The 26,762-nt window shown below is 43.5% G+C and overlaps 1 protein-coding gene across 1 annotated transcript in view; it reads left to right on the top strand.

The window, feature by feature from the left end:
• The window catches only part of LOC143932986 (uncharacterized), a 163,622-nt gene that overhangs the window by 116,198 nt on the left and 20,662 nt on the right, over window positions 1-26,762 (top strand). The window contains 2 exon segments of the mRNA XM_077455909.1: window positions 11,345-11,412; window positions 16,509-16,655. Coding sequence (XP_077312035.1) covers window positions 11,345-11,412; window positions 16,509-16,655 — 215 coding nt within the window.

Here is a 26,762-nt window from a genome sequence, read left to right as displayed (position 1 = left end):
TGGTGTGTAAAAAATAAAGTATGCTAGAAATACAGTAACACATCAGGAAGTACACCCCTCACATTTTTGTAAATATTTTATTATATCTTCTCATGTGACAACACTGAAGAAATGACACTTTGCTACAATGTAAAGTATTGCGTGTACAGCTTGTATAACTGTGCAAATTTGCTGTCTCCTCAAAATAACAACACAGCCATTAATGTCTAAACCGCTGGCAAAAAAAGTGAATACACCCCTAAGTGAAAATAGGCCCAAAGTGTCAATATTTTGTGTGGCCACCATTCTTTTCCAGCACTACCTTAACCCTCTTGGACATGGAGTTCACCAGAGAGTCACAGGTTGTCACTGGAGTCCTCTTCCACTCCTCCATGACGACATCACTTAGCTGGTGGATGTTGGAGATCTTGTGCTCCTCCACTGTTTTGAGGATGCCCCACAGATGCTCAGTAGGGTTTAGGAATGGAGACATACTCGGCCAGTTCATCGCCTTTACCCTTAGCTATTTTAGCAAGGCAGTGGTTGTCTTGGAGGTGTGTTTGGGGTCTTCATCATGTTGGAATACTGCCCTGCGGCCCAGTCGAAGGGATTAGGATCATGCTCGGCTTCAGTATGTCACAGTACATGTTGGCATTCATGGTTCCCTCAATGAACTGTAGCTCCCCAGTGCCGGCAGCACTCATGCAGCCCCAGACCATGGCCACCATGCTTGACTATAGGCAAGACACACTTGTCTTTGTACTCCTCACCTGGTTGCTGCCACACACACTTGGCACCATCTGAACCAAATTTGTTTTAAAAAATAAGTTTTTATCTTGGTCTTCTCAGACCACAGGACATGGTTCCAGTAATCCATGTCCTTAGTCTGCTTGTCTTCAGCAAACTGTTTGCAGGCTTTCTTGTGCATCTTTCCTTCTGGGATGACAGCCATGCAAACCAATTTGATGCAGCATGCGGCGAATGGGCTGAGCACTGACAGGCTGACCCCTACCCCTTCAACCTCTGCAGCAATGCTGGCAGCACTCGTATGTCTGTCTATTTCCCAAGGACAACCTCTGGATATGCTGAGCATGTGCGCTCAACTTCTTTGGTCGACCATGGCAAAGCCTGTTCTGAGTGGGATCTGGCCTGTTAAGCCGCTGTATTGTTATGGCCACTGTGCTGCAGCTCAGTTTCAGGGTCCTATCAATCTTATAACCTAGGCCATTTTATTTTTTATTTTTTTTGTAGAGCAACCATTCTTTTTTCCGGATCCTCAGTTCTTTGCTATGAGGTGTCATGTTGAATTTCAGTGACCAGTATGAGAGGGTGAGAGCGATAACATCAAATTTAACACACCTGCTCCCCATTTACATCTGAGACCTTGTAACACTAACGATTCACATTACACTGGGGAGGGAAAATGGCTAATTGGGCCCAATTTGGACATTTTCACTTAGGGGTGTACTCACTTTTGTTACCAGCAGTTTAGACATTAATGGCTGTGTGTTTATTTTGAGGGAGCCGTACACTCACTACTTTACATTGTGGAAATGTGTAATTTCTTCAGTGTTGTCACATGAAAAGATATAATAAAATATTTAGAGAAATGTGAGGTGTGTACTCACTTTTGTGAGATACTGTATGTAGGGGGATGTATAATAGTATGTAGAAGGATAATTGAAAATATTAAAGTGGGAGTAAACTCCTATGCATGACTTTGCTTACCTATAGGTACAGTAAATATCTAATAAACGTGCATCGTTTGGGAGATGTTTACTTTTGATGCAGCTGGTGACATCGCCCGCGCATGCACGTCATGTTCCTTCAGAGTCCTGTGCCGTGAACCATGCCTGCGGGAGTGAGGTCATCGTGGCTCCGGCCACTCGAGCAGCCGGAGTCGGTGAACCCGCCTTAAGCGGTGACAGAGTGGAGGGCTTTGTTCTCATGTAAGTTTCACATAATGTGCTAGTATGTGACGCATATTAGCACATTATGCCATTGCCTTGCAAGATTTAAAGAAGGAAAAAAAAAACAGCAGGTTACTACCGCTTTAAAGGCTAAGGTCAGCTATTTTTTTTTTTTTTTCCTTTCTTTCCTAGTACCTCAACCCTTCTGCGACCTGGTAGTCCACTGACCCTTCCTCCAGCTTTCTAACAGCCTGTACAGAGGTGCATGCAAAAAAGCTACAGGTTGTCTGCAGGGGCCTGATCTTGCAGGCTTCTGAGGGGAAAGAATAAATAATGCACATTTATTTTTTATTTTTTTTCCTGCTTTAGCAAATGGGGTTAGTTTCCCCAGTTATTTCTCTATTCTCTATTCTCTATTATGTAACATACATTGGTGTAAGCGTGACACCATTATTTGTTTTTTTGTAAGAGTTTGCTCATTACTTGCTGGTCTTTGAATATCTTGTTGCTGGAATCCTTGGTATATTAGAAGCTGGGATTCAGCTTGCCTAAAACCTTTGAGAACCTGAAATAACAGCCTTGGGCAGCATTTATTTATAAAGGACTGGGTTTGGGCAGCTTTGAAAACATCGTATAATCGACTTGTTTGGTACCAAGTCGAATCCTTGCACCTGTTGCCAAACTACAAAATTTTAATTTACTGGGACTGCAGGGAAGCAAGCCAGCTCTGGGGCTTAGCTGGTGGGAGAACTCTTTGCATCTTTTAATGAGAAAATCTCATTCCAGTGTAGCATATCGCCACTTTCAATCTCTTTATTTAAACTTCAGTTGCTCCTCACCAGGTACAAAGATGAATTTAGGCCAAGGTCTGCAGGAAGCAAGTCTTTACTGTGACACCGCTCACATCACAGAGCTGTATTACAAAGGTAACTTTCTGACCCAATCCTTCCAGTGTTGGCCTCCAGTAATGAGTGAGGCCTTTCCCATCACACCAGGGTGTAATTAAAAGGAACGGGACCACTATTTATCCATATTTGGCTGGTTATAAATAATAAAAAAAAGAAAAGCCTTGTTTTTCATTAATGTAAAACGAACTTTGGTTGAGATATAAGCAAACCTCTGCAGACGCCCGTATACACTACACAATTTTAATAAACTTCATTGCATATTCCTACATGCTTATGTTCTGATACTGAGACAAGCCACTGTTATAATTTCCTGTTTCTGATCATTGGACATTAAAGTGGTTGTTAGGCCGGGGTTCACACTGGTACGACACGAGTTATACCACTTTGGATCTGACTTTGCCCTGCGACTTGAAATCCAACATGCATCCGACTTCAATGAACAGGGATCTGACTTTGATCCCTGACAATACCATGCACTGTGTCTGGTATGAATCTTTAGGGGAAACTCGGTCTGGTATGGATTTTCAGGGGGACCCCCACGACAAAATAAATAGACCCTTATATGAGCATACAGCCCATCACGAAAGGGTGATGGGGACAAGCAAATGGCGCCCCCCCCTGAACCATACCAGGCCGCATGCCCTCAACATGGGGGGGGGGATGGGAGCTTTGGGGCAGGGGGGCCCTGAGCACCCCCACCCTAAAGCACCTTGTCCCCATGTTGATGAGGACGAGGGCCTCTTCCTGACAACCCTGTCCTTTGGTTGTTAGGGTCTGCGTGCAGGGAGCTTATCGGAATCTGGAAACCCCCTTTTAACAAGGGGGCCCCACCCTATAGGAATGAGTATGGCGTACATTGTACAAGTGTCAATAAAACACATTACACATGTATTTAAAGTAATTTATTATGGCAGCTCTGTCGTCTCTTCCGGTCTCTCCTCCCCTCTCCAGCTCTTCTGTGTCCTCCACTGACGTCTTCTGCTTCTGATGGTTCTTCTCCCCACTCCGGTTCTCCTCCGCTCTCTCTCCAGTTCTTCTGCTTCTGTCTGCTTTCTTCTGCTGGGTCTCTTCCGCTGCGTTCTCACTCTTTTTTGCCTGGTCTTCTCTGCTGTCTTCTCCTTCTATTCTTACGATATTGACTCAACGCTCTCTCCTGCTCTAATGCCGGGTGCGCAGTGTGCCACTACTTATATTGGCATGGGGCGTGGTCACCGGATGACGTTACACAGTGATGCCATGCCAATATAAGTAGTGGTACACCGTGCAACCGGCATTAGAGCGACAGAGCGCTTTGAGTCAACATCAGGAGAATGGGGGGGAAGACAGTGGAGAAGACGAGGCAAAAGAGCGAGAAGACAGCGGACAGAAGGAGAAGAACCAGAGAGGGGAGAAGAGATCAGTAGAGACTACGGAGCTGCCAAAATAAATTACTTTTAAAAACACGTGTAATGTTTTATATTTGACACTTTTTAGGTGAATGGGTAGGCCTGGTATGGTTCAGGAGGGGGAGGGCGCTCATTAGTTCCCACCCCCTTTCCTGACCTGCCGGGCTGTGTGCTCGGATAAGGGTCTGGTATGGATTTTGTGGGGGGCCCCAATGCCGTTTTTCGGCATGCGAGTTCCCCTGGAAATCCATACCAGACTGAAGAGCCTGGTAAGCTCTTGGAAGTGGAACCCATGTCGGTTTTTTTTTTTGTTTTTTTGTTTTTTTTTTTTTATTGGTGTGGAGTTCCCATTCAAGATCATTTGGACACAAGTCACATGCCAAAGCCAGGTCAGTCAAGACCGCGATCCGACATTGATCTGACTTCTTTAGTGATATTCAATGGGCGGAAGTCTGATCACAGTTGGACCAAAGTAGTGCAGGGAGCACATTGATTTTCACACATCATGCGACATGAGCGCCCAGTGTCGGAACGTTGTGTTGTACCAGTGTGAACCTGGCCTAAAGGCCAAATGTTTTTTACCTTTGTGCAAATAACATAACTATATCAAAGATACAAATAGATGGGCAATGGAATTTCTGTAAGTGTATTGGCCAGCTTTTTGTATGTGTTTTTATTGATGCAGTTTTAATAAAAATGTACTACACTATAAATGCTTTTTTTTTTTTTTTTTTTTCCTGTCTTTTGTTTGCTATATGGACAATCACTGCTGATCTTTTGATGGACAACAGCATGTTTAAGCTGCCATGGGCTTGATGGATCGATCTCTCATTTTGTGCACAGCTCACTCCCTGCCAGTCTGCTTCCAAAGGAGACTGAGCACCGCCAATATAAAGCCGTGTCGAGCCACAACAAACGGGGCAGGGGAAAATGTTATTAGTGTAGTAGGATTTATTTAAAACCACATCAATAGACATACAAAAGCCAGCAATACACTTAGGGTGAGTTCACATTATACAGTATCTTACAAAAGTGAGTACACCCCTCACATTTTTGTTAATATTTTATTATATCTTTTCATGCGACAACAATGAAGAAATTACACTTTGCTACAATGTAAAGTAGTGTGTACAGTTTGTATAACAGTGTAAATTTGCTGTCCCCTCAAAATAACACACGGCCATTAATGTCTAAACCACTGGCAACAAAAGTGAGTACACCCATAAGTGAAAATGTCCAAATTGGGCCCAATTAGCCATTTTCCCTCCCCGGTGCCATGTGACTCATTAGTGTTACAAGGTCTCAGGTGTGAATGGGGAGCAGGTGTGTTAAATTTGGTGTTATCACTCTCACTCTCTTACTGGTCACTGGAAGTTTAACATGGCACCTCTGAGGATCCTGAAAAAGAATTGCTGCTCTACATAAAGATGGCCTAGGCTATAAGATTTGCCAAGACCCTAAAACTGAGCTGCAGCACGAGCCCAAGACCATATAGCAGTTTTACAGGACAGGTTCCACTCAAAACAAGCCTTGCCATGTTCAACCAAAGAAGGTGCCGTAAACAGCGACTCCTGGTGTGCACGGCCATTTATAGGACTGAAGCCTGTGAACCCAGAAGAAAGACTGGGTGAAGATGGAAGCACCTACTGCGGTGACAGCGTGCCGCTGGAGGGCTTCATTTTAAGGTAAGTTTGTCATAATGTGCTAGTATGCGGTGCACACTAGCACATTATGACTTAAACTGCCTGGGGCCCAATTTTTTTTCTTTTTCTGTGGTTTAATACAGCTTTAAGGCGGGGCTCTGCTTCCACTTCCTAAGGCCCCATATACACTATTCGATTTTCTGCTGATTTTTATTTTCAGATTTACTAAAACCATATAGTGAAAGGGCCTGCCTGTTTGCATACAAATTGATACTCCTAAGGTGTGACCTCATATTATATGGTTTTGGTAAATCTGAAGACAAAAATCTGCAGAAAATCTAATGGTGTGTATGGGCCATAACCCTGCTGCTAATTGGAGGCTTGCTATGATGCAATCAGCCCCAGGGTTTGTATAGAGGTGAAATCTGTATCCCTTTAGATTTCTAGCACCCTTTGTCAAATAGCTCACTAAAAACCAAGGACTCTGCAACAAACCAAAGCACAGTTGGATTTTATTTTCAAGCTTTGTGCAGACTTCTGAGAAAAATGATGACCCAGTCACAAAAGCCGGAGGTCTCATTTCAGGCGTGTTCTCAGTCTATGCAAAATGTAGCGATTGCCCCAGTATAGGCAGGGTTTCGAGAGAGCCGCATTTAAATTAGCTTTTTCTTTACCAATGTTAGAAAATTTAAAGCTGGCTCTACACCAAAGTAGAAAGGGAAATTCTAATGGCTTTAAATTACAAAATTGCTTGCATAAAGATTCCCAAAGCACTAAAAGACAGCAGATGGAAGATTGCTTTTCTGTTCAATTTGTCTAATAGAAACCGCAGACAAATTGTTTCAACAAGGAATGTTGTGATGACTGATTGGAGTTCCTTATGGCGGAGTTTACACTATTGCATTATGTGTATTGGTGCATTGCACTGCCATACATTTTGAATGCAGTGCTTTCCTTGCCTTGCGTTTTTCCAAAAAGGGGTTAGGTGCTGTTTTGGCTTTAGGCAGCCTAGCTCAAAATGAAAGTGCTGCATTAATGCAACGCACTTTAATGCACCAGGTAAGTGAACCTGGCCTAAACATGGAAGGAAGTGTTGCGGCCTTTGCATGGGGGGGGGGGGGGGGCCGCAACACTTCCTTTGGTGCACGTGTGGTCCCTTCTGCATCTCCTGCTTTGCCAGCTCTCTAAAAGGTCCTGGATACCTCCCTCTATACAGTGACCTGTTCAGATGGCATTAACCCTTCATGTTCCACTGTAGTTTGAGTGCCCCATGATGAAATACCTTTAATTTTTTTGCAAGATGGCCGATTTATAAGCAGAGGTATTCGTTTCACAAGCTTTGCCACGTTACGATGCACTTGTAGCAACAGAGGCTCATCTTTCAGTTTTTTCCAGGGAGAAAAACATTTAGAGAAGGTTTCAGTCATATTAGAAGACATGCAATGGTCACAAGTGTGCTTCTTTGCCCTCTCCTCCCGATTCTTTTTCTTATTTGCCTGCTGCTGCTTCAGCACAGTCAGCAGAGGATTCAGAAGGTATCCTTATGGGGGAGTAGGTACATGCTTATATTATTTCTAATCTCAAGGATACCATTTCGCTCCTTGTCAGCATAGTATACACATGTTTAAACCTGGACACCCTGCATCGTGTATGTCTCAATCGTTGCCAGCCTGGGTTCCATTAAAGAGGTATTAAATCCCAGAACAAACAAAAATTATACATTGCAGCTTACTAATCCAAATGTGGTGGCTGCATTTTTATTTATTTATTTTCAGATTTTTCCTTTAGGTTTACCTGGTGGTCTGGCCAGTAACACACTTCTGTCTAGTTATGCAGGAACTCTTGGACAACAGCATTGTCTGGAGAGGTGGTGTTAGATGGACTTTTACAGAAGTGACTAACAAATTAAATCCTAACTCCCAACTAGAACTTTTGAAGTTACATGTTCTAAAGATTCTGGATCTAGCCTGCAGAATCCTTCCTTCTGTCCCCCAGTTGAAATTTACACATGCTGCCCTGTTATACTGTGTGGCTGGGCCAATTATATTTGCTTACTATCCAGAATTGGTCTCCTTTCAGCCCACATTCAGAGGGCCCTTTGGCTCAAATTCTGGGCAAGAAGCACTTGCTGTAAATGTCCTTTTTTTAAATTTTAGGGGCATCCTTTTTACTAAGAACCTCCTTATCAGGGGTAAAAGGACCAGCAAAAGAAGGTTAGAGCTCTGTCTTCAAAACTCTTTAAAAGGAACTCTTCCTAGCCTCTGGTCTCCTCAGACCTTCAAGTCCAAACCTGGGACTCTATTTATGTCAGGGCTGGGCTCAGCCCTTCCTTCTCAGAGCAGGCTGCTCAGCTGCCAGTTAATTACCAGCTCCAATCTTTTCCACAGTGACTCACCTGATCATGATATCCTGTTCATCAGTCCTGCTGGTTACCTGAGCTGTTCTGTTCCCCTCTGCCTTCGCTTTGGTCAACACATCCAGGGACTCTCATGTGTACCTGTTGAAGACTTGCTTGGCTGATGTCCCTTCTGGCTCCAGATTCTTCTTCCTGTTCCGCTACGCTGATTCTCAGATTTCCTGGCCAGTCCTGAAGTATGCTGATCTTTCACTCCGTGACGTCCTGGCTTGTCTGACTATCCATTCTGGTTACAGAACTCTGGCTATGATTTGACTGTGTTGCTCTGTTTACCTTTTACAATTATTAAACAAGTGTGATTTTAACTGCACTTCTGTCTGTCTGATTCATGGTTTCTGACAGTTTAGCCATAAGTCTTGGACCCCAAAACCCTCCAAGCCTATGCACAACCTCTTGTGATGAGGGCAGGTCCCTACTTCTCAAAGTGGGGGTGGGGGGTTTACTAACATTTGTGGCTACACATTCTTAAAATTTCTGCCTCTGCCCTTTTTCATGTTGTCCTATCTTCTTTCCCCACACAGACTAGCAGACTTCTAGGCTTCCTTGGCTCAGCTAGTTAGTCGGGTTTCTTTGAAAAACTGTTCATTGTTCTCAAGGCAAAAGGGGGCATTTGCCTCATGTTGGATCTAAAAGGTTCTCAGCGCCTTATATTTGGACGAGCTTGCTGATGGAACAGTTGGTGCAGGCCCCACTGGACAATGTCAGACTGTTCAAATAGTACAAACATTCGGATGGATCCTGAAAGTTTAGATGTCAGCATGGGAACTTGCTCATTGCTTGGAGTATTTGAGCCTTCTCTTGGAAACTGCCCTCTCCAGGTTTTTTTTTCCCATGGGAAATACTTCAGATATTCTGCTTGCACGTTTTTTGGCCTCTACAGTTCTAGTCCCCACTTTTTGCATGAGGGTCCTGAACTTGGTAGCAGCATCCCCTAAGCTAATCCAATTTGCCAGATTCCAGTTCAGACTGTTACAACTCAACATTCTGTCTGCATGGGACAAATTGGATCATTTCATTTACTTGATGCTTAAGACCAGATTAACTCTGGAAAATGCCACGGCTGTGGCTTACATCAACCATCAGGAAGGAACCAGAAATGTCTTTCGGAGAGGCTAAACCGATTCAGGCAGTATTTCACCTTCCAACCTGGCCTGCTGTACACATCGGTGCATGGATGATTGATTGGGCATAATTCCTCACTTGATAACAGCTAGACAAAGGAAAATGGTCCCTGCACCTGGGGGTGCTTCAGGACCTCGTTGCAGGTCGGGGACATCGGATGTGGACCTCCTGGCCTTCAAATTCAATAGAAAACAGCCCAAGTTTGTCTCAGGTGTAGAGATCCTCTAGCTTTCACAATGGATCTGCTGGTGACGCTGTGGGATAAATTCTGCCTGATCTACACCTTTCCTCTTTTGCAAATCCTGCCTCACCTGTTTTGCAGGATTGAGATAGAGGGCATCCCCATAATTCTCATTGCACTGAACGGGCCCTGGCAGAAATGGTACTTGGACCTCTGCAGGCTCCTGGACTCTGTGGGCCCTACCAGATTGTCTAGATATTCTGTCCCAAAGACTGGTTTACAACCCGGTTTCAGTTACTCTTTACTGGCCTGGCTCTTGAAACCCAGGCAATGAAGGATAGGGGCCTACCTGATTTGGTTATCCCTACACTTCTCAAAAAGAGGCTATATTTCTCAAAATAAAGAAGTCCATAATGTTGCTATCTACCATCATAACTGGAAAACATATATTTTTCACAGTTCTAGGGGAAGAAATTCCATCCCAGGAAGTACTGTGTGGGACAAATTCTGTAACAGAATTTTTGGCTTACCATAAATTGCTTGCTACAAAAATGGGGCATGATGGGAGTGGGAGATAGTGCTGGTCTGTGCAACAGCTTTATTTTACCAGTGTCCATTCTCCTGAAGGTAGCTGCATAACCCTTTGTCTCCGAATATTCCAGCCATGTTCCCTAATGTAGTCCCAAAAAAAAGTTGGTATTTTTTTTTAAAAATTGTTATTTTTTTTGTTAGACAAGTCAAAAAATCCTGCTGTATATGCACTTACATTTCTCATTAGATTTACCTTTTTTGGTTTCATTTGAAATGTAATGTGATGATAACTTGGCCTCATAATATTTATCCACAAGGGTTTTGTTTGATTCTCTTTTGTGAACAAGGCACATATATCATAAACCATTTAACCATAGCAGGGAGCACTCTTCTCCTTTTTTTTTATTTTTTTTATTTTTTTTTAGTGGTTCTAAAGGAGAAAAATGACCTGTGCTGCACTCCGAACCCACCCAGTTGTGTGACAATAGCGAATAAATATTCACTATTGCCACACTAATCCTGCCCCCCCCCCCCACGCATGACAGAAGCTGCTGTGATGCAGAGAAGGAGGAGACGTGACAGAAGCCATCGCCTGTAGGAGCGCTGCCTGTCCGCAACCTAGTTGGGGTTATCCGGGGGGGGGGGGGCTGGATGACTGACCGCGAGAAAGTCACCACTGTATAGGCATGTTTGTGGTGTTTGTGTTTTTTTTTTTTTTTTTTTTTTTATAATAAAAAAAAAAGTTTTATAACCGCTTTAAGTATGGAATTAAATGTGATTTTATGTATGTCAACCAACATTCAGTGAACCACTACCTGTAACTAAAAGCTGAATTTCTGGCAAATAGTTGGAATACATACATAATAGCTGTTTGATTTGTGATTCACTATAGGTAGTAATAACCCCTCACTAATGGACAGAAGCCCGGAATATTTTTATTATCGAAAGATCAACCAGATAAAAGAGCGAATGCATTTTGGGAGTTCATACACTCCTCCATCAGAAATGCCTGGAAAGGTTTATGGCTGCATGCACAAGGGCGGCCAGTGGTGCACAGTTTGCTGCCCCTGTGGGGCCTTGTGAATGCAGCCCAAAAGTGTAGATTTCCTATTTAATATTGGCACGTAGGTAATGCAGCACCTTATGATCTCCTATATCATATCAGACTGGTATAGATGGGTATATGTGTACGTGCATCCTCTTCTTTTTTGCATCTGTCTGAGGTTCTGAAAAACAAACTAAATGAATAATTGAATTGCACATTTGCAGATGCTGGTGTGATTGACAGAGAGGATGGCCCTCTACCCATGAAGCAACACGTAGGCCAGGAGGCTCTGGTAAGGAGAGATTATCATTCCGCTTGCTGCAGTCACTGTCCTTTGCGTTCTCCCAGCTCATTGTCATTCTGCTGATATCTGACTGGTAGAACGCTGCAGGGTGCTTTAATCCCTGTAGATTGCTTCCTGAGATTGTTCAAGGTCTCTGCTAATTTCCAGTCACGTCTCCTCTCTGTACGTGATGAAACACATTGCTTTGTTTGTTCAGACTCCACATTATAAATTATATGGATCATATATACATTGCACTTCAGTACAGTACAACACTTGACAAGAGGTCTGTACCAACCTGATGAGAATCGGTTTAATTTAAAACCACTAGACATTGAGGCTTGCAGTTTCAGATCTGTTTATGCCATTCCCTAAATCTCTTATTTTAAGGGTCAGTTCACCCATCACTGATGCCTCCAGTTTTGGTAGATGCTGGGCATTAAACTGCCTGAGCATTTCTTGCATCTTTTGTAGCTTCCAATGGTGGGATCTCTGTGATGTGGCCATTATAAGGACCCCCTCCTTTCCATGTTTACAGTATATTACAGAGAATGTAACCAGAGAGGCTGAAACAAAAAGGTGGGTGATAACACCTAAAACTTCCAGGTGGGCAGGAACAGAGTGTTTGTCCCCATTGGGTGGATTATCCCTTCAGATCTTGTTCTGTCTGATGCACATCAAATAGAAGTGGGGGGGATTTTTCCTTGCTTCCTCTTTTGTCAAAGATGCAGGAAGAAAGTAGAAATCTTGCAAATGGACACAAAAAAGCCTGCATATATAATGAACACGTATTGCTGCTTCCAAGTATTTACAATATATACATAAAAACCAAGTTTTTTTTGTTTTAATGTCAGTGGTTGTAAACCTCTGCAACATGCACAAAGCCTAGCCCTTTACAGTGTGTACTAGCCTCAATCCAAAGCATAGTGTGATTTTGTCTATTTTCTCCTTTCTCTGCTATCTGCATGAGTCAATTCTGACAGTCTATGCTAACACCATGGAGTCCTGGGAGACAGCCTCCTCCTCTCTAGCCAGGGTTGCCAACTAAGTTTACGAACTGTCCCTAAACGTCCATTACGGACCTGCAGACTGCATGTTCGTAACAGATATTTATGGAAATATGCAAATGTACACATTTTATAAACTGTAAATTTACTGACAGTTGGTAACCCTGCCTCCAGCACAGAGCAGGTTGACAGCCTAAGCTGTGTATGTTTCCCTATGAGACTGTAGAGAAGGGAATGTGCCTATTTTTACCACACAAGTCTCATATTACACTCGGCTCACCTCTCTGCTGTGCAATGTGTGACATCCAATCCCTGTCTACCTCTGCTTCCTGAAGCTCAGAAAAGCTTTGCAAACTGTGCACTTTAAATAGGCGTAGAGAAGAGAGGGCTTCAAAAACGGCTACAATATTTTTTTTTTTTTTTTTTTATTATTAGGAGGATTTGTTTAATCTTTGTGTAGGCCAGTCACTTCACTGGGTATATGTAAGGGTTTACAACCACTTTAAAATAACGCTAAACAATATCCTTATTCTTCAAAAATAATCTATACACATCTACTACTTAATGTCCGTGTGATCTGTTTTCTCATAAAAATAATTTTATTGTTTCTCTGCCTGAACCTCTCCCTTTCCTTTCACTTTTGTTTGTTTGGATTGGGCTGTGCATGTTAGTGCGATTATGCACATTCTAAATCCTATGGTCCCAAGTCCATATTGGGTGCAAGAGAGGTTGTCTACATTCCTACATGTGTAAAACCATGGAGAACGAATGTAGCCACCCTCTAATGGGACCTCAGATCACAGCAGCAAAAATAAGGGATTTGGAGGAGGCCGTGCAATAGAAGGAACTTTTTTGAGTTAGAATCTTAAATAATGCTTGAAGAGAATTTTATTTTCTTTAAACCAGAATTTAGTGCCACTTTTAACACACGGGAGCAATCTAAATTAAGCTGTTCTGTGTGTGTCTGTATATAACAAAAAAATCCAGTCCTTTTTATAATCAGCCATTCCTGATGTTCAACATGGACAAAAAAGAAGATGCAGCTTTTTATTTCTTGTGGTTCAATGACTGCAAAATTACCCTGCACTTTTGGGAGTAGCTGTTTCATGCATTTAGGTGATGAATGACTGCAGCCTTGGGCAAATAAAATTCAGACTGTGTTCATGACTGTTGTTTGAATTTTGGTTTAGCATCCCCCCCCCCCCCTTAATTTTTAGTTTTGCTATGCAACTTGACTAGATGACTAGTGCTGCTTTACCTTTTTCAGCCCACATTCTCTATATAAACTATTCATACAATGCCCCATGCTGAGCACATGTTAAAGCGGAAGTAAACCCATTGTTTTTACTGATTTCAGAAAACTGACAGTTGGGATTTCGAACGGTCACATTTGCTTGTGCTGTCAAACCAGCTAATGGCTTGTGTTCTACAGTGCTTTGCAAAAGTATTCACCCCCCTTGGCAGTTTTGTTGCCTCACAACCTGAAATTAATATTGATTGTTTGAGGATTTGCATCATTTAATTTACAGAACATGCCCATAACTTTGAAGGTTTTTTTTTTTTTTTTTTTATTGTGAAGCAAACAAGAAATAGGACAAAATAACAGAAAAATTCAACGTGCAATAACTAAAGTGAACACTTTGTAGAGCTACCTTTTGTGGCTATCACAGCTCCAAGTCACTTTGGATAAGTCTCTATGAGCTTGCCACATCTTACCACTGGGATTTTTGACCATTCCTCCTTGCAAAACTGCTCCAGCGCCTTCAAGTTGAATGGTTTGCGCTTGTGAACAGCAATCTTTAAGTCTGACCACAGATTTTCTATTTGAGGTCTGGGCTTTGACTAGGCCATTCCAACACATTTACATGTTTCCCCTTAAACCACTCAAGTGTTGCTTTAGCAGTGTGTTTGGAGTCATTGTCCTGCTGGAAGGTGAACCTCCGTCCTAGCCTCAAATCACAGAGTGGTACAGGTTTTGCTCAAGAATATCCCTGTATTTAGCACCGTCCATCTTTCCCTCAACTCTGATCGGTTTCCCAGTCCCGACTGCTGAAAAACATCCCCCCAGCAGGATGCTGCCACCACCATGTTTCACTGTGGGGATGGTGTTCTTTGGGTGATGTGTTGGGCTTGCACCAGACATAGCGTTTTCTTTGATGGCCAAAAAGTTTAATTTTAGTCTCATCAGACCAGAGCACCTTCCTCACATTTTGAACATGCCTTTTTGCAAACTCAAAACATGCCATTTTGTTTTTTGCTGAAAGTAATGGCTTTCTTCTGGCCACTCTGCCATAAAGCCCAACTCTATGGAGCGTATAACTTACTGTCGTCCTATGTACAGATACTCAAGTCTCTGCTGTGGAACTCTGCAGCTCTTCCAGAGTTACCTTGGGTCTCTGTGCTGCCTTTGTGCCATCTTTTGGCAGGTTTGCTGTTGTGCCATGTTTCCATTTGGTTATGATAGATTTGATGGTGCTCCTAGGGATCATCAAAGATTTGAATTTTTTTTTTTTTTTATAACCTTACCCTGACTTGTACTTCTCAACAACATTGTCCCTTACTTTTTGGAGAATTCCTTGGTCTTTATGGCAGTGTTTGGTTAGTGGTGCCTCTTGCTTAGGTGTTGCAGCCCCTGGGGCCTTTCAAAAAGGTGTGTGTGTGTGTGTGTGTGTGTGTGTGTGTGTAATGACAGATCATGTGACACTTAGATTGCACACAGGTGGACATCATTTCACTAATTATGTCACTTCTGAAGGTAATTGGTTGCACCAGAGCTTTTTATGGGCTTCATAACAAAGGGGGTGAATACATACGCAATATGCCAATTATCAGTTTTTTTATCTCTGAAAAATATTTTTTTGTTTTATATTTTTCTAATTTTACTTCACCAACTTAGTCTATTGTGTTCTGATCCATCACATATGATTCCGATTAAAAAAACATTGAACTAAAGGCTGTAATGTAACGAAATAGGTAAACAGCCAAGGGGGCGAATACTTTTGCAAGGCACTGTAACTGATCACATGTGCAGCTTCGTGGCACTTAAACATGGCAGCTTCCTTGGCTGAAAACGATAGTTTACTTCCACTTTAATAAAAGCTATTCTTTTTGACAGCTACTAGCCAATACTGAGTAGTGTCTACCTGTCATAGCTGGATGTCACGGACCGTTTTTAGTCCCCACTAAGGGAACAATTAGAGTTCTATCCAATCATTTGTTGGCTATAAAGTGGGGATCACACGCAATGTGCCTCTATATTTAACATTTTGTGTTCTAGCACCTTCTTTTTGCATCACATAATTAGACGAATTCCAGGTATGGATATTTTTGAATAGTTACATTGGTCCAAGCTGAACTAATGTAACAGTGCATATAATACCATACCTGTAGGATCCCTCTAGAAGCTGAAATCACTGTAGTAGACAGTGCTACTACAGTAATCGACACTTGCTTTCAGGTCCCATGCTGAGTGGCTGCATTGTGAACACAGGAAATTGGGCGCTTGGCACATGCTCCATTAAGATTGCTTTGAATTTTCTCAATTAATGCAAAACGTTCTCCGATTCAAGAAGGTGGCGAGGCAGGGTGGTGATGTCATACTCTCCACCTCGTCTTATTGGAGAGCATTGTGCATTCATTGAAACAATGCAAAACATTCTATAAATCGTGCCCATGCCCAGCAGCCGACCTCCTGTGTTCACAATGTAGCAGAGCAGCTGCTTACAAAGGGACCCGCAAGCTAGTGGAGATCACGGTTATAGTAACTACTACAGTGACTTGCAGCTTCTAGGGAGCTCAGCCAGGTAAAACGCATGCATAATTACATTGGTCTAAGCTAGACCAATGTAGCTATGTAAAGGTATCCATATCTCGGATTCGGCTTTAAACCAAAGGTGCACATATTTGGATTGTAGAATGATTGTAAAAGACAGAGTTGAGAGTGACTACCTTGTAGAATTGCATGCTTGAGATTCAGTATTCCAGAAACACATTACTGTAGGCCAGAGGATTGTAGATGTACTCGGAGCCAGCATGAGGAGCAAAAAAGCTGTGGGGATTTTCAAGCTTTAGAGTACCTTCAGTTATTTCTTTACGCAGGCTCAAGAAGATGCTGCAGATCCAGCCAAAGACCCCAACAATCAGGGTGAAGATGAGTATGAGGAGGCAGAAATAGACAGACCAGCGTTTGAGGAGAAAGCAAATGCAGAGAAGCAACCAGCTCAACCTGAGGTGGATAGGCCAATGGTAAATTTGCTTCTTTACTTTATTAGTTTAATTCCACTTGCCTGTATTTTTCCTTGAAATGCATATTCAGGAAAACGGATACAGAGCTTTCTGTAAAGAAAATCCTGTTAGCTGGGAGTAGCTGCCAGGGGTGTATACATTTCAATTTCTGCTCCTGTGTGCGGCCACCTGTCCTCCACAGAATATATTTGAGTAAAGCTGACCATACACTAGTAGATTTTCGAAAAAACATTCATACGAATGTTTTTTGTATGTCCGATGACTGGACAACTGTTCTTCCCTTTTTTTTTATTTTATTTTTTTAAATTCGCGCTGAACATTCAGTTTTGGAATGAATGTAATTTCTTCATTAAAATCCAAATTCAATGTTGGAAATTTGAGAAATTTCTACCCAGCTCTTTTGATTTTTTTTTTTTTTTTTCCATTACTGTATTTGGAAATTAGCGTCGCTTTGACTTCACTGATTAATTATTAGAAATTCTAACTAACTCTTTTTAAAAAAAAAAATGAACAAAGTTCTATTAGTTTACTGTATGGCCTAGCTTCTATCCTTATGCCCCGTACACACAATCGCAGAATTTCCGATCGGGACTTTTTCCGACCGAAAAATGGAGAACCTGCTCTCAATCTTTTGCTGGCTGGAATTCTGCCAGCAAAAGTCTGATGGAGCATACACACTGTCGGAATTTCTGACCAAAAGCTCTCATCCGACTTTTGCTGGAAGAATTTCCGATCGTGTGTGGCATTAGACTGGTAGCGATGTAATGTAATAGAACAAGTACAGGGAAATACCTGTCCATGTGACAGCAATGCACTTTCCTGTTGTAGACTGACAATCTAGTGCATTTTTCTGGACTCAAAAAAAGCAAAGAATGGTGTCAGCCCTGCCCCTATCTCCTTGTATCTCCTTGTAAACTACTGGATGCCTCCCAATCTCCTGCTCTCCACAGCATAGAGAATGGTTTTGTAGTTCAAGATGAGAACTGGGAGGAATCCTTGATAACAGAGGAAGTGTGCAGAGGACATGTTAGCGCTCTGAATTCCTAACAGGATTAACAGGTAGTAATTGCAGTTATTGAAGAGATATAACAAAATGCTTAGATTGTGTATTTAACAGACCAGAAGGGAGCAAATAAAGGAAATTCATTGTTTGTGTTTATATAAACTTCAATTGAATTGTGTTTTTATGACATAGGGCTGTCTGTGGAATAAGACATTTCAATACCTCTTCCCTGCAAGTATTGTGTAGCCATCGTGTGATGTAGATCCAGCCATTACATGTATTTATGTCAGTCTGTGATTACTCTACACTCATCTGTCAGTGGGCAGAGCTGGAATGAATGAGTCACATTTGCCTCTGAATGGTGTCTCTTCAGTTGGTGGCTCATACAATAGAAGATAAGGAAGCCAAATTTCCATGAAGGGGCGATAAGCCGTCAGTAATGTGCGTGGATGGATAAGAAAAGGGTTACATCTGAGATCACTAATGCAATTTTAGATTAAAGCTGAACTCCCAGCTATGAGCTATTTTATATACTTGCATTGGGCCAGCTTGGCACAGTATATATGTGATACCTGTGTCACCTCTGTGGAAGCGGTAAAACACTGTAATAGCCTGAGCTACTACAATGATGATCGTGGTCTTCAGGTGCCACACCGTGCAGAGTAACCACAGGGGGCTGCTTGGTCAGCCTTGCTACCAGAGAACGCCTTTCATTTTATATTGATGAATGCAAAGCTATCTCTGGATAAAGTGGTGAGAGTAACATCGCTGCCTCTCCGTCATCCAATCAGAACGCATTGAGAAAAAGGCATGCTCTAAATGGCAGCTTTGCCAAACAATCATCCCTCTATAGGGTTACTGTGCAGAATGGTGGCTCGGTATGGTCCCCGGAAGACTCCTCACTGTAGTAGTGGGGGATACTATAGGAATTTACAGCTTCCACAGAGACTGATTGGGTATCATATATGCATACTTACTTTTTGCAAAGCTAGTAAGTATGCAGAATACACTCACCAGCCACTTTATTAGGTACACATTGCTAGTACAGAGTTAGACCCCCTTTTACCTTCTTAATTCTTCATGGCATAGGTTCAACAAGGTGTTGGAAACATTCCTCATTTTGGTCCATTTTGACATGATGGCATCACGTAGTTGCTGCAGTTTTGTCTGCACATCCATGATGTGAATCTCCCATTCCACCACATCCCAAAGGTGTTCTATTGGAATGAGATCTGGTGACTGTGGAGGCCATTGGAGTACAGTGATCTCATTGTCATGTTAAAGAATCCAGCGGTGAGATGATTGGAGCTTTGTGACATGGTGCATTATCCTGCTGGAAGGAGCCATCAGAAGATGGGTACACTGTAGTCATAAAGGGGTGGACATGGTCAGTAACAATACTCGGGTAGGCCATGGCGATTAACCACTTCCATATCGGGCCTATTCTGGCACTCCTCTCCAACATGTAAAACATCTATTTTTTTTTTGCTAGAAAATTACTCTGATAAAAAAAAGATATATAATGTTTGGGGGTTCTGAGACCCCAGGGAATAAATTGGTGGTCATTGCAACTTCTTATTTCACACGGCATTTGCACAGCAATTTCTCAAACGCAGGGGACAGTTTCATGTATAAAAAAACAAAAACATTAAAGTTAGCCAGCAGACATTCAGATTTAACCACTTAGTTTCTATGGGAATGAAAACGCCCAAATCAGCCCAATTCGCGCGACAAAAAAGGGTCCGGAACTTGTTTGAGCTTCAGGCATAGGGCTTCAGGCGACATGGAGTGGAGATGTGAACCATCTCCATTGAGAATAATGGATTTTTTCCCCTCCAGCGTTTTGTAGCTTCAGGCGTAGGGCTTCAAAACGTTCAGGTGTGAACGGGCTGTTAAACTCCAGGACATCATATGACGTCCACCTAAGAAGTGGTTAAATGATTCTCAATTGTTACTAAGGTGCCCAAAGTGTGCCAAGAAAATATCCCCCACACCATTAAACCACCAGCCTGATCAGTTGCTACAAGGCAGGATGGATTCATGTTTATGCCAAATTCTGACCCTACCATCTGACTGTTTCAGCTGAAATTGAGACTCATCAGAGCAATATTTTTCCAATCTTCTATTGGTACTTCTGTGAAAATTGTAGACTCTGTTTCCTCTTCTTAGCTGGCAGGGGTGGCACCCGGTGTGGTCTTCTGCTGCTGTAGCCCATCTGCTTTAAGGTTCGATGTGTTGTGTGTTCAGAGATGGTATTCTGCATACCTTGGTTGTAACGCGTGATTATTTGTTACGGTTGTCTTTCTATCCTCGCAAACCAGTCTGCCTGTTCTTCTTTTTTTTTTTTTTTTCCCCGCAACTGCCACTCACTGGATTTTCTTATTCGAACTATTCTCTGTAAACCCTAGAGATGGTTGTGTGTGAAAATCGCGGTAGATCAGCAGTTTTTTAAATATTCAGACCAGCCCATCTGGCACCAATAAACATGCTATGTTCAATGTCCTTTTAAATCCCCTTTCTTCCCCATTCTGATACTCGGTTTAAACTTCAGCAAGTCATCTTCACCACATCTATGTGCCTAAATGCATTGAGTTGTTGCCATGTGATTGGCTGATTAGCAGTTTGTGTTACCAAGCAATTGAACAGGTGTACCTAATAATAAAGTAGCCACTGAGTGTATATCCTCACTGGAGTTCAGCTTTAAAATATTGAATTATATTTAGGGACATACCCTTGATGCTTTATAATAAGTAAAATGATTGGAGGAGGTGGAGCGGCAGGCATTGTCCTCCAGGATCTCTACCTTGTCCAATCAAAGAATGTCTTGTAGTCATTGAAAGAGCACAAGGTGTTCTGTGAAGGTGGCGATGCCAAGCAAGTGATCCTTTTGTGGTCACTATGCAGAAGGGGGGCTTCTTGGCACAAGACCCAGTGGGGTCACTGTAGTAGCTTCATGTTAGTGATTGTCAGATTCCGCAGTAGTCTCTCAATTATGGTATGCCTACTTTGTGCCAATCTGAACCAATGTAATTCTAGTAGGCAATAAAGATCATAAAAGAAAAGAGTGCTGTGTATTTAGCAGCAGACACACAAAAGGTGAACATACAACCTTCAAATAATCATAGGGCCTCTTGCACACTGCAGCTTGGAAAAAGCTCAGCACAGGGTTGTGTTTTTTTTTTTTTTTTTGTTTTTTTTTTTGTTTTTTTACTGAGCTAAAATACAGCCCACTAATTGGACTGTGCCTATGCACAGGTGCGTAAACTAGCACCTTGCATTCTTCCGTAAAAAATAGAAATTTTTCCCAAGTGTTCTTCCAGGACAGCCCTTGAGAGATGGAGCTCCTCCCATCGACCCAGGAAACACATTGCCACAGTTCAAAAGGCGGTCCCTCAGGTCCCTGGTCAGTCATTTGTGTTTCCTCCGTCGGAGGAACATGTTGCCAGGAACCTGAAGGCCCCTCTCAGGGGCTGCCTGAGAACCTGTAGCCATGAGGGACCGGGTCCTATTCCTTGGCTGCAGTTTTGGGTCCATACCTTTTTTAAACGGCTCGGGTACCGTCCAGCTGATTCGGAGCAGACCCGTTACCCTCCTCCTTCCAGTGCCGAGGTGGCCAGGGGCAGAATGGCGCTGGTTTCCCCCAGGAGCGGTGAGTGGAACCTCCATCTCAGCTCCTTGTTGCGGTGGGGTCGGAGACGCCGAGCGTCACTTCCGGCGGAACCGCGTCATCACTGCGTGCCGAGACTTCCGGTTCCGGGTCTCTAAAGGTACAAGGAGGAGAGGGAGAGCCAGCGCTGTGCCTGTGAAGCCCGACCAGCGTCCAGCAATACCGGACTAGCGGCGGGATCGGGAGCATCAGAGGGGGACCATGGAGGCTATTCCCCAGGATACTCCGGCGGAGACAGGCACCAGCCAATCCCAGGTAGGCTGCTGGGCATGCTATTACTCTGGTGGAGTGGTGGTGTTTGTAGGCTGGGTCCTGTAGTGCCCCACGGTGGCGGTTTACTCACAGTGAGATTGTTTGCACTTGGTGATTGAAGGAGGGACATGGGGCTGACGCTAAGAAATCCTTTGTCTTCTTATTTCAGGCTAAAGATATCCCAAGGGAAGACAAGACAGGCCGCAAAAAGTGTCCTAATTGTGGGAATAGGTTGTCCTCTGGCTCTAACAAAGCCCTATGCAAGCAATGCATTGCAAGCTTGCTTAAATCTGAGGCAGATTCCCCTTTAGCAAAGTTTTTGGGCTCCTTTAAAGAGGAAATGGCGTCGACCTTTAAGTCCCTCCGGGAGTTAATCACTGACGTGGGATCAGCTGCAGCTGCCTCCACGAGTAAAGCAACTATAATCTCTTCCTCACCATGCCTTACAACACCCAGCTCAGGGGAGCCCCGTATGATCAGGGAGCCTAGCCCCACGTTGATTAGCCCCGATTCCTCTGACACTGACTCGGGTCAGGAAGAGGATCAAGTAACATCCAAAGCCTCAAAGTATAGATTGTCTCTTGAGGAAGTAGATGAGCTAATGGGGGCTATCTATGATACGCTGGAAATTGAGGAGGAAGAAACTCAGTTATCTAGACATGATCAAATGTATGAGGCTCTGGGGAAAAAGAAAGCAAGGGTTTTCCCTATACATAAGGTGCTTTCTGACCTTGTCCTTAAGGAGTGGTCTGAACCAGATAAAAAGGTTTTCTTTCCTAAATCCCTTAAGAGAAGGTTCCCTTTTGATGAGAGCCCAGAGGCGGTCTGGAATAAAAATCCTAAACTAGACGCCCCTTTGTCCAAAATCTCAAAACAAGCTGATCTGGCTTTTGAAGATATGGGTCACCTGAAAGATCCAATGGACAGGAGAACTGACATTGTCTTAAAGAGGGCCTGGGATGCCTCTATGGCAGGCTTAAAACCAGCTCTAGCCACTTCTTGTGTAGCTAGAAACCTGGAGTTCTGGTTGTCGCAACTTCAAGAACATTTAAAAGCAGGCACTCCTAGGGGGGAGCTTCTGAAATCCTTCCCTATGCTTTTTAAGGCCACCAGTTTCATCTCTGACGCCTCCACGGACTCCGTAAAATTTGCGGCTAAGTCAGCAGCACTTTCAGTGGCAGCAAGGAGGTCAGTATGGATGAAAACCTGGGGGGGAGACACGGCGTCTAAGACCCGCCTGTGCAGCGTCCCTTTTACAGGAGACTTAGTCTTCGGGCCTGAATTAGACTCCGCCTTAGAAAGGACGGCGGATAAAAAGAAAACCTTTCCCGCAAAAAAGAAAAATTTTCAAAGAAAAATTTTTCGTCCCTTTAAAGAACCCTCTAAACCAGAGAAGAGTTCAATCCCCAAAAAACATTGGTCGGGGCATAAAGGGAAAGGAAAAGGGGGCATACTGTTTAGCCGCCCCAATCAGGATCCCAAACCCCAGTGATGCCAGGGTCCCTGTGGGAGGAAGATTAAGCCAATTCCTTCCACAATGGGAAGAGACAACTTCAAACGAATTTGTCTTAAACATAATAAAAAGGGGTCATGCGCTGGAGTTTCACAGCCGCCCTCCTTCAAAGTTTGTAGTGACAAAACTTCCAAGTCACTCAGAAAAGGCCAGGGCCTTACCCTTACTGATAGGGGAGATGGTGGATCAAGAAGTATTGACACCAGTCCCTATACAGGAACAAGGAGACGGTTTTTACTCTCACATTTTTGTAGTAAAAAAGCCGTCAGGAAGATTCAGATTAATTATGAATCTCCGACCATTGAATCGCTCCATCCGTTACAAGAGATTTCGGATGGAGTCCATTTACTCCATAAAGAATCTCCTGCAGAAAGAGATGTTTATGGCTACCCTGGATTTAAGGGATGCTTATCTGCATATTCCAATAAAGGAGGAATGCCAGAAATTCCTTCGAATGGCAGTACAGATAGACACAAGGGTTTACCACTTTCAGTGCCGAGCGCTTCCCTTCGGTCTGTCATCCTCCCCAAGAATCTTTACCAAAGTTCTCGGAGAGGCTTTAGTTCCACTGAGGCTTCAGTCAGTCTCAATTATTCCCTACCTAGACGATCTACTCCTAACAGCACGCTCGGAGAGTCGTCTTTCTCAGGATCTGGAGTTGACTCAACTCAGCCTGAGTCGGTTAGGGTGGATTGTCAGCCAGGAGAAATCCAAGACAACCCCAACACAGGAGATCCTGTATCTGGGTTACTGGATCAAGTCAGTAGATCAAAAAATTATACTGCCGGAAGAAAAGATTTTGAATCTGTGGCAGAGAATATCTTTTCTTCAATGCAGCCCCAAATGTACAGTGAGGGAAGTAATGTCGGTCTTAGGTCTTATGACAGCAGCCATTCCAGCCGTACAATGGGCCAGGTTCCACCAAAGAGACCTTCAGGGGTTTCTGCTAGAACAATTAAGGGGCAGAGATCTGGAGGAGGAAGTTTTGATCCCCTCAAGGATAAAACGCTCCCTCTGGTGGTGGAAGGACAGGGAGAACCTGAACAAAGGGGTTCATTGGGTCCTTCCTATCACTTCAACACTGACAACAGATGCGAGCAGTTGGGGCTGGGGAGCCCACCTCGGCTCAAGCTGGGTCCAGGACAAGTGGACCCCGGAAGAGAAATGTTTCTCTTCCAACTGGAAAGAGCTAACAGCAATCCTGAGAGCGGTCTTAGCCTTTCACCCCACAATACAGGGTCACCATCTACAAGTCCGTTCAGACAATATGACGGCTGTAGCATACATAAACAAACAGGGAGGTACCAAAAGTCCTCGTTTGATGGTAGTAGCCAGACGCATTTTCCAGTGGGCAGAAGCCAATCTGGAATCCATTTCTGCAGTCCACCTGAAAGGGGAGCTGAACAACACGGCGGACTTCTTGAGTCGACAAAAGATTTCGAACCAAGAATGGTCCTTACACCCAGAGGCATTCAATCTCATAACAAATCACTGGGGAAAACCAGAGGTAGACCTTTTTGCGAACAAAAACAATGCAAAGGTTCCAAATTTTTTCTCGCTAAACCCAGGAGATCGGCCCCTGGCTGTAGATGCCTTGCAAGCTCCATGGTCTTTCAGTCTGGCGTATGCTTTTCCCCCTCTTCATCTCATTCCGAGGGTCCTAGCAAGATTCCTCAAGGAAAAAACCTGTTTGATTCTAGTAGCACCGTTTTGGCCCAGGAGACCATGGTTCACAACGTTGCTACAATTGACAGATTGTCCACCTCTAAGGCTTCCCTACAGACAGGACCTCCTGTCGCAGGGACCTCTTTACCATCCACAGGTCGCCACACTGAAGCTTTCGGCGTGGTTACTGAGGAGGAAATCTTAAAGAGTAAGGGCCTGACAGATGAGGTAATTGCGACCTTACTACAGAGTCGCAAACCAGTCACGAGGGCTATTTACAAAAAAGTCTGGCAAAAATTTAATAGCTGGTTGAATAGCCGTGACATAAACACGGCTAATATTCTACAGTTTTTACAGGAAGGTGTAAACAAGGGTTTAACCCTAAGTACCATTAAGGTACAGATAGCTGCCTTAAGTGTGTACCTAGATGAACGTTTACAGGAAAATCCTTTTGTCGCTAGATTCTGTAAGGCAGTCGCTAGACGCAAGCCAGTCAGAGTCACCAAAGTCCCATCCTGGGATTTAGCAGTTGTACTAAAAGCTTTCTTGGGGTCACCCTTTGAGCCTATCTCGGAGGCCTCCTTAAGGCTTGTTACATTTAAGACAGTACTCCTGGTGGCAATCACTTCAGCCCGTAGGGTCAGTGAAATCCAAGCCCTTTCCATCAGGGAACCTTTTCTACAGATCCTAGAAGACAGAGTCATTCTAAAGACAGACCCTGGGTTCTTACCAAAGGTAGCATCTAGCTTCCATAGGTCCCAAGATATTGTCCTTCCCTCATTTTGTCAAAATGCAGCAAATGAGAAAGAGGAACGTTTTCATTTATTGGATGTGAGGAGGTGTATTCTAGAATACCTTAAAGTAACAAATCCATTCAGAATTTCAGACTCCCTTTTTGTCCTTTTCTCCGGACAGCGTAGGGGACAGAAAGCTTCAAAAGTAACCATAGCTAGATGGATTAGGCTAGCTATAGCAGAGGGGTATAAGGCCTTGAATAGAGATCCTCCTGAGGGTGTTAAAGCTCACTCCACAAGAGCGTTGTCTGCATCCTGGGCAGAAAGAGCTGGTGCCACCCCGGAGCAGGTATGTAAAGCAGCCACATGGTCAAGCTTTTCCACCTTTACAAGGCATTACCGACTGGACTTAATGTCTAGTCAGGATCAGGCCTTTGGGAGGAAAGTCCTCCAGGCCGTGGTCCCCCCCTAATCTGGTAAGTACTTGGGGATCCTCTCAAGGGCTGTCCTGGAAGAACACTTGGGAAAACTGGAGTTAGTACTTACCGGTAACTCCTTTTCCGGTGGTCTTCCAGGACAGCACGATCCCACCCTTTATTTGATTATAATGATGTACTAATGTTGTTACCTGTTATGGTTTATATGTTTTTCAGTTCCATCCTTCGGTTCTTGGTGAATGACTGACCAGGGACCTGAGGGACCGCCTTTTGAACTGTGGCAATGTGTTTCCTGGGTCGATGGGAGGAGCTCCATCTCTCAAGGGCTGTCCTGGAAGACCACCGGAAAAGGAGTTACCGGTAAGTACTAACTCCAGTTTTTTTGGTCAGTAATTTAATGCGTGCAAATGTGCACATTCAAACAGGCATAACAATTATCCAGATTTCCCTTTGGGATTAATGAAGTATTCTGTGTATGTGCAAGAGGCCTAAAACCACAAAGGGTATGCAGCGTTTCTTGTGATAAGTAAATAACAGTCCCAAAATGTAAATAAAATCCTGATAATTCCAACAATGTGTGTGATGAGTTATAACCACGCACCAGAAAGTGGAAAAAATCCAGCATGAGTTGAACATCACCCAATGTGCTTGGGAACAATTTGTCACATAGACGTATCCCCTGAGAACGTGCACGAAACGTATCGGGAGGAGCCTAGGTGCTGACGTTATTGCCATTGCGTTCTCGTGGTAGTAACGGTGGATGATTATGTAAAGTTTTTGGCCTTATTTGTTTTTTATGCTGCAGCTTTTGTACTTGAATTTAAGTTTAATAAACT

Source organism: Lithobates pipiens, unplaced genomic scaffold, assembly GCF_037356315.1.
Source record: "Lithobates pipiens isolate NorthernLeopardFrog02 unplaced genomic scaffold, aLitPip1_a1.2 Scaffold_27, whole genome shotgun sequence".
Classification (NCBI taxonomy): Eukaryota; Metazoa; Chordata; class Amphibia; order Anura; family Ranidae; genus Lithobates; species Lithobates pipiens.
Note: the sequence above shows the minus strand (reverse complement) of the source record. Positions and strands in the feature narration are given on the sequence as shown.